Source organism: Camelus dromedarius, chromosome 1 (assembly GCF_036321535.1).
Source record: "Camelus dromedarius isolate mCamDro1 chromosome 1, mCamDro1.pat, whole genome shotgun sequence".
Lineage (NCBI taxonomy): Eukaryota > Metazoa > Chordata > Mammalia > Artiodactyla > Camelidae > Camelus > Camelus dromedarius.
Window position 1 is genome coordinate 38,774,036 of NC_087436.1, and position 21,285 is coordinate 38,795,320.

Consider the following 21,285-nt stretch of genomic DNA (forward strand, 5'->3'; position numbering starts at 1 on the left):
ATTTTAATAGTCTGAGTAAGTTAAGACCTGAACCAGGGCGCTGGCCTTCAAGATCAAATAGAGCGAATGGATTTCAGATGAAGTTGAACCTGCTAGACTCAGCAGCTAGTAGAAGATGGAAGTGAGGAGAAAAGAGGAGTTGGAGATGACTCAGGTTGTGAAGTCGGGTGAATAATGGTAACTGGTGAGGAATACCGATGGCAGGGATCTGTGGGGAGATGTGATAGTTCACATAGGTTAAATTGGGAGATGTTTTTCAGAATCTGTTCTCTACAAACAGTTTTTTCCATTTTGATTCTTCATGGGGCTGTCTCCATGACCTCTTTGAGCTCTGTAGTAACATCACACCATAGCAGCCTCCAGAGGGGTATTAAGGACACAGCTGAAGGATTGCTGCCAAATTTGCAGAATTCTGCTCCTGTCTTAGGTGACAGCTGGGTTTCCGCTTTCCAATGGCACTATGGTCCCAAGTATGGTAGGACCATAAATATGGTTCAGCTTTGCTGAGAAAGCCTTCATTTGTCTGCGTGGTCCTGAGATTCTCAGCCTGAAAATTTCTTCACTTACATGCATTTTGTTTAGTCTGCTTACCATCTTTAGAGTTTTGAAGGTGTCGTTTTTGTTTTGCAGCTAGTAATGATTTAATTCTTGTCCTGTTGTCTAAAATAGACCCAGGGTCCTTGATTTGCAGTGCCCCCAGAGGGAAGCCTCTTAGCCTGTGGATTCCTCATGTTGCTGCTTCACCCTTAACACCCTTGATCTGTGTTTGTAATGGCCTTGCAGAAGTTATTCCTGTCCCAGGAATTTCATTAGAAGTCACGGGGTTGATCTGTGACATAACTTACATTGGTGTCAACAAGTGGAAGTGACTTGGCTAGTGGATAATTCATTACTCAGCCCACTCATAATTTTAATAGTCAAAATACTGTCTCATAGCCTTTTGTGAAAATAGTCAGAATATGAAAAAAACAGTCTATGCTTTCTGAGTCCTCTTTCTTTACATATGGCCGTAAAATAACACTGATAAGCAATGTTTCTTAAGCTTATCTGACCACAGAATGCTTTTAAAGTTGTAATGTAGCGATAGAAAACCAAGAGGTGGCCATGAAATATAATAGTGCTCAGATTAAAACTAAGAGTGAAAAAATAGTCTCCTAGATAAGTACATTGTAAGAAATGGTAAACATTTGATTCACTTCTTAAAATTTTGTAACAGAATGTTATAAAGTTGGGTTTTCAACTCTTTTATTACTGGTAAAACAATACATACATATATTTGAAATATAAAGCAAAATCCAAAACTTAGACCTCAAATACCAGTGCTGTTCAGTCACACATCATCTCCTGCATCATCCCGTCATTTATGTAACTTTGTTGAATGTGGCACCACATTTATTAGTAATAAGATATTAATACATAATAATCAAAAAACTATATAAATGTTTGACATTTTCCTTATATATGAAAACTAGGTATCATTCAATATCTAGATCAGATTGTGGGTTCTTCAGAAAAACATAACCAGGAGGAGATATATAGATATATAGATAAATAAGAAGAGATTTATCATAAGAATTAGCTCACTTGATTATAGATCCCCAGAACTTCCATGGTCTGGCTGTCATCTGTAAGCTGGAGAGCCAGGAAAATTGATGGTGTAACTCAGAGTCTGGAGACCTAAGAATTGGGGCAGGGGGTGGAGAGGTTGGATAGTGATGTAACTATGGTCTGGGTCTGAGTCCCAAAGCTTCAGAACTAGGAGCTCTAATGGATGAGGCAGGAGACCAGGAGAAGATGGATGTCTCAGGTCAAGCAGAGAGCAAATTTGCCCTTCCTCTGCCTTTTTGTTCTGTTCAAGCGCTCAAGGAATTAGATGATGCCCACCGGCATTGATGATCTTGACTCATTCTAGTGATTCAAATGCTCATCTCTTCTGGAGACATCCTCACAGACACACACAGAAATAATGTTTTATCCTCAAGTTGACACATAAAATTAATCATCACAGATGGCCTTGAGCCTTCTGGTTCCATGTCCTTTGGAAGCCTTAAGCCTCCTCAAGATTTCCTATGTCAAAGGATTTATATTGTCTAAGTAACCCTTTTTCCTAAGTCAACTAGAATGCAAAACTTGGACTCTTCTCCTATTTCCATGGAACAACCACTCCCTGGATACCGTGATTTCTAGGGAGAAAAAAGAGGGTCTTGGGGAAGGGTCACATTGCCACCCACGTGGCCTTCCAGATACAGCTGCTACTCCTCCCATCCCCACTGTTTCAGTCTTTCTCCAGGTAAATAAATCTTCTCCATCTTTCACCCTGCAGGTCTCACTTTCTACTCAAGTGAATTTCTAGTAATTAGAATTATTTCCAAAATGAATTTTAGGAAAGAAATGACAAGAGCAACTGTTTTAATTTTGATAAATTTGTCATGGTATAATTGTGCCCCAAGGAACACATTTGGGAACTGCTGTATTTTTTTTTCCAGTGTTCTAATAATCTTTAGGTATTCCACTCTGTGGAAGAAAACTAGCATATAATTTGGTAAGCCTGCTGTGTTGTTTCCTATTATTTTTATTGTTACATCACTTCAAACTTTAAATAAAGTTGCAAGACCAGTATAAGAAACTTCTGTATACCTTTTACCTAGATTCTCCCATTGTTTATATTTTGCCCCATTTGCTTTATTATTCTCTTTTTCTATGTATAATGTGTGTAAGTAACATATGCATATTATTTTTACTGAACCATTTGGAGATAGTTTTACTACATATTTCAGTATGTGATTTCTAACAGGAATATTCTCTCACACAATTGTGATACATTTATCAAAATCTGGAAATTTTATGATACAATACTATTACCTAACAGTCCATAGTCAGATTTGGTCAGTTGTTCCGTGAATGCCCTTTAGAGTTTTTTTTTTTCCCTCTATCAGGGCTCCGGTTCAGGATTACATATTGCATATATTTGTCATATCTCTTTAGTCTCCATTAAATCTGGAATAGTTTCTCAGTGTTTCTTATTCTTGACATATGTTTTGGAAGAATACAGGCCTTATCTTGTAGAGTGTTTTCCTTGAATAGATTCAAGTTAGGCACTTTTGGCAGGAATACCTCAAATGTTGATCTTGAGATCTTGTTTGGTTTTCCAAACAACAGTCACTTAATTCTTCACTTCTCTTACACCAGCCAGGGTGTCCCACAATCCAACTCAATTCTGACACTAGCTACCTGGAGTTAGCGCAGAATCCACAGGTTAAGGGCTCAGTCCTACGGTATTATTCCCACTTCAGATGTCAACCACAAATAGGATCTCCAGGCTGATCACACTTATGTCTGGCCAACTACAAACTCAGGGGTTCCCTGCTTAGTTTTAATAATTTGCTAGAATTACTCAGAGAACTCAAGAAATCACTATACTTAAAATTACAATTTTATTATTGAGAATACAATTCAGAATAGCCAAATTGAAGAGATACATAGGTCAAGGAGTGAGAGGTGGGGGACACAAAACATCCATGCCTTCTCCAGAAGGCAGTACACCACCATCCCAGCACATAGATAACTTCACCAACTCGAAAGTTCCTGCAAACCTGATTGTTTTCTGTGTTATGTAGGCATGATTGAGTAAATCATTGGTTATTGGTGATTGGACTCAATCTCCAGCCCCACTTCCCTATCCAGAGGTCAGTGGTGGGGCCAAAAGTTCTAATCTGCTAACCACTTGATTGGTTTTCCTGAAGCCAGCTCATCCTGAAGCTATTTGAGGCCCTCTCCTCTATGAATCTTGTCATAAGCATGAACTCAGATGTGATTGTAAGGAACTTGTTATGAATAAAAAAGACTCTCCTATCACTCAGGAAATGTTAAGGGTTTGAGGAGCTTTATGCCAGGAACTGGGAACAAAGACCAAATATGTATATTTTTTGTTATACTACAGACCTTCTTAGCATATATTATCAGGTAGGACATGATGCTACTTTACCCACCTATTGATGATGTTAAAGTTGATAACTTGGTTATTAAAGTGGTGTCCACTAGGTTTTTCCACTATAATGTACAATTTTCCCATTGTAATTAATAGGTATCTTAAGGGGAGATATTTTGATATTGTGTAAATATTCTATTCCTCATCAATGTACATTTACCAGTTTTGGCATACACTGATTTTCCAACCTCATAATACCTTCTATGTATATTAGTTGGCATTCTAATATAAAGAAGAGCTTTGCATTCTTTATGCACTCATTCATTTATTTATTTCTATCATTTTGGAATCATGGATTTTTATTTTGTTCAATGAGTTGTACTCTTATTATTTTTAATCACATTCTCAAATTATACCAGATTTGCCAGCTCCTCTGTCTTTTTGATATGCCCCATCACTCTTGACATTTCTTGCTTGCTGGGGGAGCTGAAAGTTTTACCTGCTTAACAAGATGCTCCAGACTCATTTTATGCTTTCCCTGCACTAGCCCTAGAACCATTATTTTCCCCAAGAAGCCCTGGTTCCTTTCAGTGGAAGAGATGGTATTTAGAAGCCAGGATCTGGATATTAGGTGTGGTCATTGCTACTAGTTTATCAGCAGACAGAGCTAGGAGAAAATAACCACATGTATATACAATATATCTAAATTTTTATTTATTTCTATATCTAACTGTTACAGTCACTCTGTTTGTAACACTGTTACCAACGGTGAATTCTTACCTCCAGTTTCAATCTAACATCTCAGGGTGCATTTTGTTTTCATCCTCCTTTCTTAAGGAGGGTGTTTCCTCCTCCAAAAATGAAGAAGCAGGTTTCCTTATTCTTTATATATTTGTGCTTAGGCTCAAGCCAAGTTCCAAGCTGTCTGCTCCCTTTCCTTAGATTCTATTATTGTTCCCTTCAGGCTGAAGAACTTCCATTAGCACTTCTTTAGTACTGGTCTGGTGGTGACAGATCTCCGATTTCATTCATATGAAAATGCCTTTATTTTGCCTATATTCTTCAAAGATATTTCCACTATGTGTATATGTGTTTAAGGTTTTCACTAACTTTGGGAAGTTCTTGGTCATGTCTTTAAGTATTTTTTCTGCCCCATTCGCTTCTCTTTGAACTCCAATTATATATATGCTGGACCACTTGATGTCCCAGAAAACACTGAGGCTCTGTTAACTTTCTATATGTATTTTTTTCCTCTCAGTCCTTTTGATTAGATTCTTTCTGTTCATCTGTCTTCAAGTTCACTGACCCTTCTGCCATTTCCGACCTGCTGTTAAATCCATCAGTGAACTTTTCATTTTAGACTTTGTACTTTTCAGTTCTAGAATTTCCATTTGGGTTTTTTTGTTGTTGTTGTTTTTAACAATTTTTCTTTCTTTACAGAGATTCCCATCTGTTCATTATCACCATATTTTACATCCTTAAATACATTTATAATAGCTGCTTTGAAGTCTTTGTTGATTACAACATCTGAATCATCTTGGGGTCATTTTCCATTGACTGCTTTTTCTCTTCACTGTGGGTTGCAGTTTCCTGTTTCTTCACATGTGTTGTGATTTTTTATGGTATGCTGGACATTGTGAGTGTTTTGCTGCAGGGCATTTGGATCATATCATCCTCTTTTAAAACAGGGCTGACCTTTGTTCTTGCAGACAGTGAAGTGCTAGAAGTTACTAGAAGATCCTTTTGGTCCTGTCAGGCTCAGTATTATTTGTTAGGATGGACCTACTTATAAATTTTTTTAGACTTAGGGAATGTCACCCAAATGTAGGGTATGGTCCTTGCTCCTAAGAAGTGCCTTTCTGTATCTCAATTGAATGCCTGAGGTGCTGAGTGATGTGTCTCCTCTAGCTGAGTAGAACCCCAATGTCTTCAAACATTTTTGTATCTGGTGTTACATTCTGCTTTCAGTCTTCAACAGGTAATTTTTGCTAGACTCTCTTAAAGTCTTACCAAATACCTCTCTGAAGTGATTAGCCACTCAATTTCTGCCACTCCCCCTTTACACCCCTACCCCCACCCCCCCAACACAGCCTGTCTTATCAGTTACTTTACCTTGCAAATTCCAGACACTTTAGAAGCCCTGAATTCAGTTCCATTTGGAACTGTTACTCTACTTGTGTACCACCTGCCTTCTCTTCATCGGGAAAATGTCCACAGGAGGAAAGTCAGATTATTACAAGGCAGTCATGTGTATACCCCTGTTGACCGTCTGTGGTTTAGTTATTTCATATATTTTTCAGCAGGAGGGCAAGTCTGGTAGCAGTTGTTTTATTATGGCAGGTGGGTACCTCAGCTTTGTGTTTTTTTACACTGTCATGTTCTCATAAACAGTGAAAGAAATAATCACAATAGTAGTGCTTCATTTTTTCTTCAGTGTTTCTTGGACCTAGAGGGATTGGAAGTTCTCTCTGTGTTTATAGCCCTTGCACTGAGTGCATTGTTAAAGGAAAATTCTTTGAGATGCTGAAATTCATTTTAAGTGATTTTGAAGCATACATTACTCCTACCTCCTTCAATGAAGAGTGAAATCCAGGGCTGCTGTTTATTTTAAACTTCTAGTATGCACACACACACACACAAACTTCTGTGAAAGTCCTACTAATTTCAGTCTGTCAAACTCTATTACTTTGATTAGATAGTTGGGTTTAATCCTCTTTTTTTTATAAATTTTCTTGTAATTCAGATATTCATTAATAAAATGATTGATGAGGATGTATTTCTGTTCGTATTTTGATTATTAGCTTGTAGAATAATTCACTATGTAAATTCACAATTTTTTAATTCTTTTAACTCATCAGTATCAGTATCCTGTCTGCTTTCTTTACATACTTTGCAATATAGTATGTAATTTAAGAACTAGTTCTTGGAAACATTTAGCCAAGGTTTTCTCTGTCTTTCAATATAACTTTAAGCATGTTTGCAGAAAAATTAAAAATGTAGTAGTGTTTATTTATAACATAAGATATTTATATAGATTTTCCACTATTTTATATCTTTTCTTTTAAAATTGTCTTTAATGCCAAGTGTGGCCCTCTCGGGGAAAATTGGCCTCATTTCTGACCCCAGATGGTGGAATCTAATGTAATCATTTGCTTTATTCACAGCCTTCACTTTGCGTGACTTCAAGCTAATTAAAAAAAAAACAGGAATGACCTTCAAAGACGAGGATTTTTCCACTGTGACTATTCCATATTCTCTGAAGGGAATTCCAAAAGCAGAATTTTTGGAACAATGATGCTATTATTAGGTTGAGCATGAAAATTCCCAATGTTATTGCTTTGAAGGGAACAATATTCATTCAGATGTTTATGTTCTGGTATCTTGGCTTCATTTTAATTGTATCTCATATAGTGGTATCTGTCCATTTCTTCAAGTATGTTTTCCCTCCTACTTACAAGATTTGCTTTAAAGTATAGTAAGCTAAAAGTGATCACATTGGATAATCATGATATCATTTGTTAATGAATTCCCTCATTTAGTTAATGAATTCCCTCATTTAGTTAACAAATGTTTTAGAATTCCTGTGCTAATCTTAGGAATATAGTGATGAACCAAAAGAAAAAAAAAAAGCCCCTCATAGAGTTTACAGCCTACCTTTAATCTTCTCAATCTGGTTTAATGGAAAATAGCCTGTATCTTTCGTTCTTTAGCCTGCATTTAGAACTTTTATACCTTTCAGAAGTCCTTTGTGATTATTGGATATATAAGACATATTTGGTAAAAGGGGAAAGAGCTTTAAAAGATTAAGGAATTGTTTATAATCTGATGAAGGCCATGCAACTTTTTTTAATATATATACAAAAAAAGAAAAGATTTTAATTGTCATGATCAACTGAGACAGAAATACAGAATACCGAGGAAACATGTAAACAATCATTAGAAGGAAAGTAAAGTCAGTATTGGAGAGACCATTTTGGAGGTGGTAGGTTTTATAGGAAAAGTTTCAGAGCAGAGATGCTTTTCTTTTTCAGAAGAATCAGTGAGATGGGAACAGGCAAATTGTATTACAGAGGAGGAGAGGTGCCACTTTCTCCTGAATTTAAGTAAGGCTGTCTAAATCGGTTAATATTTTGAATTTCCTTTATTTCTTAACATCTGTCTACGTCTGTATTTTTTCCATAACCACTGGCTCCTAAAAAAATCTTAAATTTATCTTTGTCAAAGATGATATATACTTATATGACTTGATGCCTTTTACAGTGATAAAATTGTCATTCAGAGCAACAAGGTAGGTCAAAGGTTAGATTTCTCTAATCCTATAAATCAGAAAAATCAAATCGACCTTTGAACAGGTCAGTCATTAAATTGAATTTCTTCTTCCTTTCTAGGATCCACGGTTCAATGCAGAAGTTGACCAAATTACAGGCTACAAGACACAAAGTATTCTTTGTATGCCAATTAAGAATCACAGGGAAGAGGTAAGCCAATTTTCCATTTTATAAAAGGTCATTTGGAAACATTTTCCTTTTTGAAAAATTTTTTTTCTTTTCTTTGCACACTTACAAACTAATGCTGTAGTGGTAAGTTAACTATAAAGTTCTTTCTCTGATTTTTTTTATTTAGACTTTAGTAATAAGGTTGAATCCTGATGGAGACTTTACTTTGAGAAATAAATTTTAGACATGCCATTTCCTTACCTCTCTCTCCTGAGGACCTTACTCTATCCTAAGATATATAATTGTGGTTGTGGTTACAATCAATTTATTTCATATTATATTTTAAACGTCTGAATAAAGCTTATTTCATAAATGGTTATCCAATTGCAATGATCATCAGCTGATTTTGGCGGGGGAGGGGGATTCAAAATGAGGTTTTGGAAAAATGGAAATTGTAGCTAATTCCAAGTGAAATTTATTGTGAAATTATAACAAGCAAATGAAAATAAGTTGGTTTCTATTTCACCTAACTGGAAGATTTGGATTCTATAAGCACTGAATTCTCTCTTCATTTGATAGTTATTTGAAAAAAGAGTTAATAAATTATCATTTAAACTGAATGCTCCAGTTGAGTGTTCTCAACCTGTCTGCACATTACAATCAACTGTGAAATTTATAAAATATTACCAGTTAAACCAGAATCTCTAAGGGCAAGGTCCGGATACTGATACATTTTTAAAGCTCCCCAAGTACTTATAAAGTACAGCTAGGATTGAAAAATCACTTCTCTAAGTGAAAACAAATAGATTGAAAGAGCCCATATTCTTATGGTTCTTAACCTTGGCAGCACATTAGAGTCACTCAGGGAGCGTTTAGAAATTCTAATGCCCAGGTTTCACCTTAAATCATAATCTCTGGGGTTGAGATCCAGGCATCAGTATTTCTTAAAGCTACTAGGTGTTTATCATGTGCTACTAGGGTTGAGAACCACTGCCAAGGATACTAGAAACACTTTCATGGTTCTACTTGATTTATATTCAGATTCTGACATCTTTCCTTTCCTTCGTCCATCCAGTCCTTTACTGAGTCCATCGATAATTTTTTTTCTGTTAGTCTTTCTCATTTTGATTCCTTTCTTTTAATTCCTGCTGCCTGTGCCATAATTCAGTTCTTGAAGTAATAGACTTTTAAAATATTCTTGTAAGGGGTTTTTGTACTTCAAGTCAGTTTCCCTTCAGTCCACCCTGCATATGCCCTTGGGAATTTTCCAAAAACACGGCTTTATAAATCTGGGCTTCTAAAACAGTAGTGTGCATATGAATCTTAAAATGCAGATTCTGAATTCAGCAGTTCTAGGTGAGACCTGAGTGAGATTCTTTTCTAACAAGCACCAGGTTGATGCTGGTGCTCTAGGTCTGCAAATCACAATTTGATTAACAGGCTCCTGTATCAGTCACTTCTCAGTAGTCTAAAATAAGTTCCCTGTGTCTTAGAGTTGCCACATGGTTTCTTAAGAGGGTAGTTATAGCTACAGTTACTAACATTACACGCAACTAAAACATGCATATGAAATTAATTAAGTAGCTAATTAATTGTGAGTGAATAAATAAAATTGAAGAGGCCATGCCTAGACTAGTGGTGCTGGTGTTATTAATCAGATTGTCAGATAGAGCAAATAAAAAATATGTCTCATGCAATATTTGAGACATTGTTATACTAAAAAATTATTTATTGTTCATCTAAAATTAAATTTGACTGGCTGTGCTATATTTTATCTGGCTGCCCTAGTTATAAACCAAGGGCTGTGATTGTGTACACTCGAAAAGATGATGTTCAGCTTTTAGTTAGTGAGTATGTTTTAAAACTCTGGCCCCAAAACAGCTTTGTACTGGTCAAGAGACTCAGCCCAAATCATGCTCTGGTTAAACTTCTCCTTCTTAATAGCATGAACAGTGGGCATGGGGGAAACCTCTGAGAATGTGCAGTAAAACCACCAGGTAAAGTAAGGGGGACTGCCCTTCTGTAAGAAAGCATCCTCTGAATACCCATGTTTCATTTCAGTCTTTATGAATGCCAGTGAGGATGGTTTAATTGAAAACAAACAGCAACAATAACAAAACCCCCACTGTACCGAGGTGTAGTACAATGCATACAATAAAATCCACCCATTTTAAGTGTATGATTTGATTAGTTTTTCTACAGATGTATATATGGTCATGTAACCACCACTGTAATCAGGATACAGAACATTTCTGTCACCTCAGCTATTTCCCAGTACCCCTTATAGTCGACCCCCACCCCCCCGCCTCAGCCTCCAGCCACTGACAGTCACTGATCTGTTTTTTGTCACTATTGTTTTGCCTGTTGTAGAATGTCATATAAATCATGTAAGGGGGATCATACAGTATGTAGTCTTGTGTGTCTGGCTTAGCATAATGCTTGTGAGATTCACCCATTACTGCATGTGTCAGTGGTTTGCTCCTTTTTATTGCTGAGTGTTTATTCCATGGTATGGATATGCTGCAGTTTGATTCTCCATTCATCCATTGATAGACATTTGAGTTGTTTCCAGTTTTTGTGTTAGGGAAAAAGCCATAGTTGATGCTTGCATACAGGTGTTTGTGAGGACATAATGTTCTCATTTCTCTTTGGTAAATATATAGGTGGGGCATTGCTAGGTCACATGGTGGGGTGTATGTTTAATTTTTCTAAGAAACTTCCAAACTCTTTTCCAAAGGGGCTGCACCATATGTATTCTTACCATCAATGTATGACAGTTCCAGTTGCTTCAAAGCCTAGGCAACACATGGTATTGGCAATTTTTTAAAAATATCATCATTCTGGTGGGGAATAATTTAAGTTTGATTACATGAATCAATAATCCCACTCTCAGCCAAAGGCCGTCTGCTCACTTACAGACCTAATTAAAGTGGGTTCAGCTCGGGGTCCCCAGGTTGTGATTGTCCAGAGCTCTCCCTAAGATTTCTTCTGGCTCCCTCAGCATCACAGGGGTGTCTGCCTCTGGGCTCTCACACCCTCTCCTGCTGTCTGTCTTACCCTTTGATGACTGGATATGAAGCCTGAGCTCTTCACTGGGTTTCCACAAAAGTTTGTTCATGAGAAGCATTTCAGGAGATAAAAGAAACCAGCACTGGAGTCTTAGGAACTTACTGATGGGAGGGTTTCCAAAACACAGCCTTTTAAATATCTTGCTGACCCTCCCCATTGCCTGTCCTTCCCCCCTGCTCCCTCTCCTCCCACGCTCGCACTGCCCAGTTTGAAATTATTTCCTGTGAGAACTATTTCCTCGGAGAAAAGGAATGAGGAGAAACAGTCAGAAGAAGAAATGTACTCTCAGCGTGGCTGCTGTAGTATAGGAAGTAATTTGACTGACTGAGAACCAGAGCCACTAAGAAGATGCAATATATGACTTCCAGAGTTATCTTTATATTTATAGCTGCATAAACAAGCTCAGGGCAGTGTTTGCTGCTGTGTACACACAATAGAAAAGTACTACGCTTTCTCTCACGAAGCTTTTGAAATCAAAACAGAGAGTCACAGGAAGGCTTTGGGGAGTAATGAATTGTTAGGATTGCTTGCTCTGGGCTTGAATCCCATCTTCACCACTTACTTGATGAGTAACCAGGATGGAATTGGTTAATCCCTCTTGATCTTCAGTTTCCTCATCTGCACAATGAGGGTTATAAAAGAACCTACCTCATAAGGTTGTTGTGAAGATTAAATGCATTCGTGCATACAGCGGGCTTATAGTTCTGGCACACTGAAAGTGATCAATAAATGTCAACTGTAATTTTTTTAAAGGAGACATGGAACTAACAGAACTTCTAAGAGAAACAAGGAATGATAAAGTTGTAGGAAGAGGTCATCAGCCACGTAGTAACCAGACAGCTGGGATCAAATCATAACCAGCACAGTCCTGACCTAAGTGGTCTGTTACCCTCTAACTAAACTTTAAGTGTAAAAAAAATTATTTTGATTGTTTTTCCTCGTAAATGAGGCAAAATGAATTCGGTTTCTTGTCTTTGTGTTAGTTCAGCTGTACTGAGTGAGCCAACACCAATTCCGACTAATTACCAAGGAACCTAAAATGAAATGCGATTATTGGTTGTTTATAAAATGTCCTGGTACAGTTTAGTGACCCCAGTTTCTTAAGATACCAACTCTGTAGAACTACTTGAATGGAGCAGTTAAACTATAAACAAGTCTGAACTATATATACCACAATCTGAACTATAACAGAGTCCAGAAAATCCAGAGAGATTTTTTAGAGACAATAAAATATATAATCGTCTCATCTGCATCTCTTCTTGTGAAGTATTTCAACTAAAATTTTTCAGGATTTCTTTTCATGAATGTTATAATCGTAAGTGTAATAGATATAGTAATGCCTTTTTAAAAGTCACAATCACAGACATTCTTAAAACTTCTGTGACAGAAAGTTTAAAAAAAATGATAGAGGGTAAGTTTTTTTAATCTTCCCCTCTGCCCTTCTAAGAGAATGGAGTTAATGGGCAAAAGTGGTGGTTGGGGGTTACTGGAGTAGCTCGACAAGCTAAAATAACTTATTTTGGAAAGATCAGAGAGCTATTGCCTAGAGAAAATGAATGAAGACAAAAGGTAAAATGGTCAAGGGGGAGAAGAGAGCCAGCGCAGGCTGTGTAACTGGGTGGTTTCAGGACAACAGGGTAGGACTCTGGCAATAACTGCCTATCCTTTGGTAACTATTCTAAGGACTTGATGTGGATTAATTAATTTCATCTTCATAACAGCCAGACATAGGAGGTAGTCAGTATTTCATTCCTTCTTAACAGATGATGAAACTGAGGCAGGTAACATTTAGGGAACTTGGCCAAAGTCACATAACTAAAAACTGGTGAAGCTGAGATACAGACCTTGGCAGTCGTGACTACAGGGTCATGATAAGGGCAGGAAGTTTCCTTAAAATTCTGCTGTGGGTGATGACTGCAGTCTACTTTATTCCCTTTTAGTGTTTTCTTGAGCTGCTGCAGTAAACATTTAAATTACTGTTGATTTCAGGATGGGAGGTACACTGGTGTGAGAGGTGGTTCCATTCAGAAGCAGGACTTGAAGGTGGAAACAAGGGGACCTGGCAGCATTCTGATGGCTCTTCAAGTGAAGAATTGAAACCACTCTGCAGACAGACTTTTTAAAATGGAAAGGAAAAAAAAAGAGAGAGAGAGTGAGGCAGGGAGCAGGGGTGGGAGAGAGAAAGCTGGATCTGAGTCACGTCCTCTATCATGTCGTAAGAGAAATCCATCCAGTCAACAAAAAGAAATTTTTCCCAGGGATGAAAGAGTTATAGAAGCGTGTTTCCTGTCAATCTGGGCCAGTGTGCTCCATGATTCGCACTGGAAGTGTGATGAAAAAAATTTGCATCAAGTGTATGAATTTTGGGGACTGCCTTTTAATTTCTTTTAGGCTTAATGTGGGATTTTTCAGACCTGGGTACTTGGATCAGTTTTATTTTCATCACATGCATCACTTATTTCTGTAACCAGATTGTTGTTTTATGTTTAGTAAAGAAGTAGAGGGAAACGTCTTTCTCTCTCTATAGCTCCGATGACCTATTTCTGAAATACTGCCACCTCTTGAAGTATTGCTTGTTATGATATGGCGAAGATAAGTGCTGTTCTTTATAGGGGCTGCACCAATGAGGCAGAAGCCAGGACATTGTAAGATAACGCAAATTCCATGAAAATTCCATATTGATCTGAGTTGGAGATTATATCCAGAAATGTCAGGCGAGGCTAGGCTGACACCCGTTTTCTCTTGCTTGAATGTCAACTCTAGTTATTAAGTAGAAATCTGATTTAGAGTCAGAGTTCTGATTCTCCTTCTCTGTTTTTATCATCTTTATTTTATCATACTTGATGACATAATTCTTTGATGCAAATGTAACAGTTACAATAAAAGATTTATGATATTTTTACAGTGTGATAAAGGAGCAGTTTAGCTAAATATCTAATTGTTTATGTGTTCCTTCAAAAGAAGCCTAAAAAACTTCAAAACATATCATCTAATTTTTATGAGATATTTATCAGATAAATACTTTGATGAATCAAAGATATTTAATGTCTGCCAAAAAGCCCAAAGTAAAGCATTAATGAAATCAGCTGTGTGATTCCTACTGCAATATACAGAAGTCAATGTCTTCTAGAATTTAAGCTGTATAAATTTATCTACCCATTTAAAAATATTCTCATCCCTCCCCTAAATTATCTTGTTTTGAAAGAAATTGTTGAGTCACTGTGATATGTAGAGCCCTAATCTAGGCAATGAGGATATAAAATGAAATGAAGCAGGGAAGATACTTTAAACTTTTTTCAATTTGTAGAGGTTGATCTTTTATACCAAAAATTACATATCAATACAGGGTAACAAGACAAATGTTAAGTGGGTTCAGTATTCAGCACACAAGTTCAAAGGAAAGTCTGCGGATTTCTAGAGCTGGAGAAATCAGAGGAAGGAGGAAAGCTGTGGTTTCATACAGCAGATCCCTGCCGTGTTTTTCCCACAGGCTTACGAGAGGAAGCTCCTACACGCTTTCCGTGGGGGTGGGGGTGGGCAGAGCAGATGCTGGCTTGTGATGTCCTGCTCGCAGTACTGACTCGGGCTTTTCTTCAACTTGGCATGTAAGCTTGGAGCAGATAAACGTTATAGCTGTGTATGTAGTCCTACAATTCCAAGTCAGACTAGGTAAAACTATAGCAACAAGATTAAGCAGACTTTCATTGCAGGCTGTCAGTTGATCTAGATCTATTTTAGTCTTAAAGCCTTGGCTAGTTATATGTTTTTTTTTAAACTTATAAATTGTCCATTTCATTTATTCCCCTGTGATATTTTATTGTAGCTTTGTTTTAGAAACAAAACAAAAATACTCTGAAAAGTTTCCGTTGCTTCTGGACTTGATATCGTGAGGTGATGATCTTTTCTTTTTCTTTTTCCACACTGCCCTTTAAATAATAAACAAGTGTATTTTACAGAGAAGAAGATGGTAACCACTTTCCTAAGGAAAAAACATTTCTTAAGAACGTCAGATGAAAAATATGATGCTAATAGGTTAAAACCCCGAGGCTACACTACTGAGCCAGGAGAATAAGAGAGAGAGAAAAAAAACAGACTGAAGATTAGGTCAGTGGTCGGCTGTGTTTACCCAAGTCTTATTTTTAATGCTCAGAAAATTTGGTTCAGACTGAATGCTGTTTTATTCAGTATATGAGGTTTATCTTCATTGCTACTTTTAGAATTACCATTCCAGCACTTGTTGGAATGCATTACATTTTTAATTATTAAATCATTTGTAAATCATATAGATGAGTTACAAATTTAATTTTGAGAAGTTTTACATAGCCCTTGCATAATGACTAGTAGAGGTCTGGAACCAGCTGCAGATAAGCATAAACAATTTCTTGTATAATAGCTGAGCCAGAGCCACATAATTAGGCCTTGGGATGGATTTTCATTATTAAATAATTTTCATACATTCTTAAAAAATTAAGGTGGTTGTCAGTGAAATTGCTGCTCTCAATAAGTATATGCACACATATATATTCATCTAAGAGCTAAGATTATATACGTAAAGTACTTTATCAACTAAGAATCCTATATTCCTTCTTGTTAAGTGCTCATCTAAAAGTTCTTACTTGTTTCTTTTCTACCATAGAATGAAAATTAATATCCTATGCAGAATTCAAATTAAAGTATAAGAGATGAGGATCTTACAAAATTTTTGATTCATAGTTTTGTTTTGTTTTGTTTTGTTTTTTTGCATCACTTGGTAGCAGTGAAATAAAGTGAAAATGACCTGGATTTAGAATTCCAGATCCATTTGATTATTACAAATTATTTGATGATCGTGCGTACAATATCCGTGGTCTCTGGCAGCATAGCAGATTACCCTAAGCACAGTGATTTTGAACAACAGCATTTATTATCTCAGTGTCTGTGGTTCAGGAGTGCCAGAGCAGCCTAGCCAGCCAGCTGGTTCTGGCTTGGGTTCCCTGAAGGAGGCTGCCCTCAGGAGATGGGCAGGGGTGCCCGACTCATACTTGACTGTGCACTTCCCAGAGGGCTCACCTGCATGGCTGTTGGCAGGAGGCCTCAGTTCCTTGCATGGGGGTGTCTACATATGTCACCCCAGGTCCTCACCACGTGGCAGAAGGCAAGCAAGGGGGAAGCAAAGCACCTTGTGTGACCAAATCTCCAGACTTGTTCACCTTTGCTTCATTGCATCTGTTCTTTAGAAGCCAGGCATCAAGTCCAGCCCAGACCCAGGGGTAGAGGAATTAGGCTCCACCTCTTGAAGAGAAGAGCATCAGAGAATGTGTGGTGGAGATACTGTGAAGCCACCAGAAGTACTAAGGAGATTTTGAGGCTTTATTCTCTTTCCTTAAAGCTGGCCAGATGATAAAAGAGGACATCTGCTTGTTAATTAAAATAATATCTTAAAAATAATTGTTTCTCAACCTTGCATGTATTAAAAAATAATGGAAACTACCAGAGGTAACATAGACTAGGTTAAAAAAAAAAAAGTGGCAAAAGACATGGAAGCAACAACCTAAATGTCCATTGACAGATGACTGGATGAAGAAGATGTGGTATATTTATACAATGGAATACTCCTCAGCCATAAAAAAGAATGAAATAATGCCATTTGCAGCAACATGGATGGACCTGGAGATTGTCATACTAAGTGAAGTAAGCCAGAAAGAGAAAGAAAAATACCATATGATATCATGTATAGGTGGAATCTAAAAAAATGCCACAAATGAACTTATTTACAAAATAGAAACAGACTCATAGACATAGAAAACAAACTTACGGTTACCAGTGGGGGAAGGACTGGGTATGGAAGGATAAACTGGGAATCCAAGATTTGTAGATACTAACTACTATATGTAAAATAAGCAGCAAGAAACTATATTCAATACCTTATTATAGCCTATAATGAAAAAGAATATGAAAAGGAATATATATATGTGTAACTGAATTACTATGCTGTACACTAAAAATTAACACAACACTGTAAACCAACTATATTTCAATTTTAAAAAAGGTAGCAAGTTGGTGTGTATGTTCTGCCAGATTGGCATGAATCAATAAAGGAAGTAGAGTTAAAAGAAGAAGGCTGAGGGGGAAAGGGGGAAGATGCCTGCTGTCTGAGCTGTGGCAAGTGACTGAGGTATTAAACATTACAGCATTATGTCACTAGTGCAGGTCTACCTGACTTCACTGTTTGAATGTAACTTAACTCCTTTGCTTCTTCATGTTCACAGGGAATGTTCCCTGGTGCATCCTTCTTATCTCTCTGCACCGTTGTTTTCTGCCTCCCTCATGGATTCAGAGTGGAGGGAATGTGTCTAGTACTTTAGCACAGTGTTTGAGTATAAACTGGAGATGAGGCTGTGCAGGCAGGCTGAGGTCAGATCGTGCAGAGTCCTCTAACTGCCACACAAAGAGGTGTTGGATTTTTTTTTAAGCCAGGAAACATTTGCTATCTTTTAAAGATCTGTGTGGCCACAGCGTTGAGGATGAACAGTTTTCTTTGTTTAATCTTTAAACCAGAGACACATAATTTAACACTTGAGAGATTTTGATTTCCATATTTGTTCATACCCAGAGAAAGTCCTGTGTCTGGAAGCTGGGAAGTTGGTGTGGAGGCTTTTGCATCATCTGGACCAGGTTGGGGTGGAAGGAACAAGAAGAGTGGAAGAAGTGTTACACTTCTCTTTGGGAGGCTGAGGGGTTGATTTGATGGACGGTTAAGTAGAAGGAAGAATCTAGAATAATTTCTAGGTTTTTTAGATAGACGTAATGGGGGAAAATATTCCCTAAAATAAAACATGCAACAGAGGGAATTGGTTTGTGGGGATCAAAACAAGTCACTCTTTTTGGGGGGTGTTGTTTTGCTGGCTGTTACCTTCTCCTCTCTCCCCAAGCCTCAGCGCTGCCTTCCCATCCCCACTTTCAGCTGGTGGCCTTGCTTACTGCTTCAGTGAATAGGAAAGCAATGAGAGGACTGCTCTCACAGGAGAAGTTCCCCAGTCTCTTTCCCCCTGAGTTTACATCCTCTGGTTCTCCTTTTACTTGAACCATGTGTGAAGTAGCGAAAGTCCATCTCGCAGTTGTGCACCAGATCTCATCCCATCCCATCTGCCCAAAGACACTGCTGGGCAGCTCTCCCCTCAGTGTCCAGAATCACCAGAATTCTCCTCTGCCAAAATGGTTTATCAGCGTACAAACACACTGTCATTGCTCCCATCTTAAAAACAAAAGCAAACACTCATTGGACTACACATCTCCTTTCAGAGACCACCCTTTTCTCTGACCACCGTTAGAGCTAACCTCTTTGAGACAGTTGTCCACATTGGCCATTTTCATTCCCTTCCATTCTCTCTTGAACATACTCCACCAAGCCTTCATCCTCCCCACGCTATGGAAACCACTCTTGGCAGGGTCCATGGCTTCCTTAGGGCAAGAGCTGGTGATTGTTTCTCAGTTCTCATCTCACCTGGCCTGTCAGCAGCATGTGACATTGTGAGTGATCACTCATTCCCCCAGGACAGACTGTCTTCACTTGCTTTCCAGACTACACACTCCCCACTTTTCCTCCTGTCTCTCTGTTTCCTTCACTTGTTCCTGCTCATCACAACAATGCTCAGTGGCTCAGCCCTGGACCCTCTGCTCTGACTACACTTGCTCCTTTTACGATTTAATTTACTCCCATTGGCTTTAAATACCACTTATGTGCTGATCAGACTTACCTTGCAGTTGTACCATTTCTTCAATATGAACTCACATTCAACAGCTTACTTGACTTCTCTACCTGTATCTGTCTAACAGGCATCTTGAACTTAATATCTCTAAAACGTCACTCCCGAGCTTCCTTCCCACCAAACCTGCTCCGTGCTCATCTCCACCGCAGTTAACAATGTCTCTATCATCCCAGCTATTCAGGCGAAATTTCTTGAAGCCATCTGTCCCTTCTTTCTCTTTCCCTCAGGAGACACCCAGTTCATCAGCAAACACTGTTGGCTTTCCCCCCTCAATCACTGCCCTCCACCTGCACTTCTACTGCCCTGGTTCAAACCATCAATATGAAGCGCCTGAACTATTAGAGTAGCCTCCTAACCAGCATCCCTGCTTCTAGCCTTTAACTCCCTACAGTCTATTCTCAATACAAATTTTATAAAACATGCTAGATCTCATCCCTCCCCTGTTCAAAGCCCTCCAGTAGATTTACACTGAACTCTGTAAGAAGGGTCCTGATGCCCCTCTGATCCCACCTTCTGTTATCTCTCCACCCCTCAGCTAGTCCTCCAGCACACTGGCAGTCTTGCTTTGCTGTTTCTCAACAAATCAGGTAAGCTTCAACCCCCAGGCCTTTGCACTTGCTGTTTCCGCTGTCTTGGAAGTCTCTTCTCCTAGTTATCCACAGGGCTCACTCTCTCATCTTCTTTAGGCTTTTACTCAAATGGCATCTCAGGAAGACTTTCTTTGGCTATCCTCGTTAAATATCAGCCATTACGTCCATCTGTGCTATGTTTTCCCCATAACACTTAAGTACTTAATCACCATTTGATATACTGTATTAACTTACCGGTTTATTTCTGTTTCCCCTCCTTAGATGTAAGCTCTGTGAGAGCAAGGTGAGGCAAGAATGCTTCACAAAGGAGGTGACATTTAAACTGCATCTATGGGGGAGAGGGTATAGCTCAGTGGTAGAGTGCATGCTTAGCATGCACGAGGTCCTGGGTTCAATCCCCAGTACCTCTATTAAAGTAAAGAAATCTAATTACCTCCCCCCAAGAAACAAACATATAAATAAATAAACTGCATCTATGATGTGCAGTAATCTAGTTTACCTAAGAACTTCTTTTTTCAGAAGTGTTTCTTTGCCATAGCAAAGCATGGTGACCAAAATAGATTAACAAATGAAGGGATCTCAAATAGAAATATAATCAAGGCTACCTGGTCAATGACAGTAGGATTAGGATCTTCCTGCTGACACTTGGAGATCAGTAATAACTGTTTTTGTTGATATTATCATCCCCCTTTTGGATGAGGAAATATGGACTTGGTCAAGTTAAGGAAATTTCCCAACATTACATCTCTATTAAGTGGCAGAGCTGGAGTTCAGATCCACATCATCTTATTCTAAGGTTGCATTTTTCTCACCATCAAATAATAATTACCATCTTTCATCTTTATTAATGACTGTACCTGAAAAGACACCAACCAACTCTTTTACTATTTTAGCTTTTTGAAAATGCAGATTATGAACTGGAATAATAATAAAATCTAGAGTTGCAAGCAATGATTCCAAATTAATTACTTTGTATACGAGCAGGCACAGCTGTGTAGAGGAGGGCATGTCTCTTTGTGCCGGTGACACCTACATCTAGACAGGTGTCTGTCTGCAACTGAGCTTTCCTACCTTTTCAGGCTTATTTTCCATTTGGAGAAAAAACTAAACTTAGAGATAAAATATTATTATAGGCTATATTCTCTGTGTGAAGGATTTGTTGAATATAAAAGAATTATAAACACACACACACATTTTTTCCCCTGGATCTCTTAAGCTAAATACTGTGGGTATCCAGCTTCTTGTGGTGCTGATGCAGTTAGATGGACCAGTAGAGGCAAGAGTGGTGATCTGAACACTTAGTTCAACTCCTGTTAATAAGAAGGTATTCTGTCAACCTTTGATACCAACTTTAATTTGTAAATGAGATTCAGCCTGTTGGTGTTTTGATCCAAACTTACTCTGTGCCACTTTGGCTGTGTTTTTTCTCTGCTGTTTGTATTAGGTCCACATCATGGGCACACCCCTCTACCCTGTAATTATCAGGAAGCTTTACTAGCATAGTATCTGGCTGG

General features: G+C 38.1%; 1 protein-coding gene across 4 annotated transcripts in view; it reads left to right on the top strand.

Annotated features, from left to right (window-relative positions):
• Positions 1-21,285, top strand: part of PDE5A (phosphodiesterase 5A) — a 123,644-nt gene that overhangs the window by 18,254 nt on the left and 84,105 nt on the right. For all 4 annotated transcript variants that reach the window (XM_064477434.1, XM_064477467.1, XM_010985531.3 and 1 more), the window contains exon 3: positions 8,317-8,406. In XM_064477434.1, the coding sequence (XP_064333504.1) occupies positions 8,317-8,406 (90 nt within the window). The remainder of the gene's footprint in view (positions 1-8,316; positions 8,407-21,285) is intronic.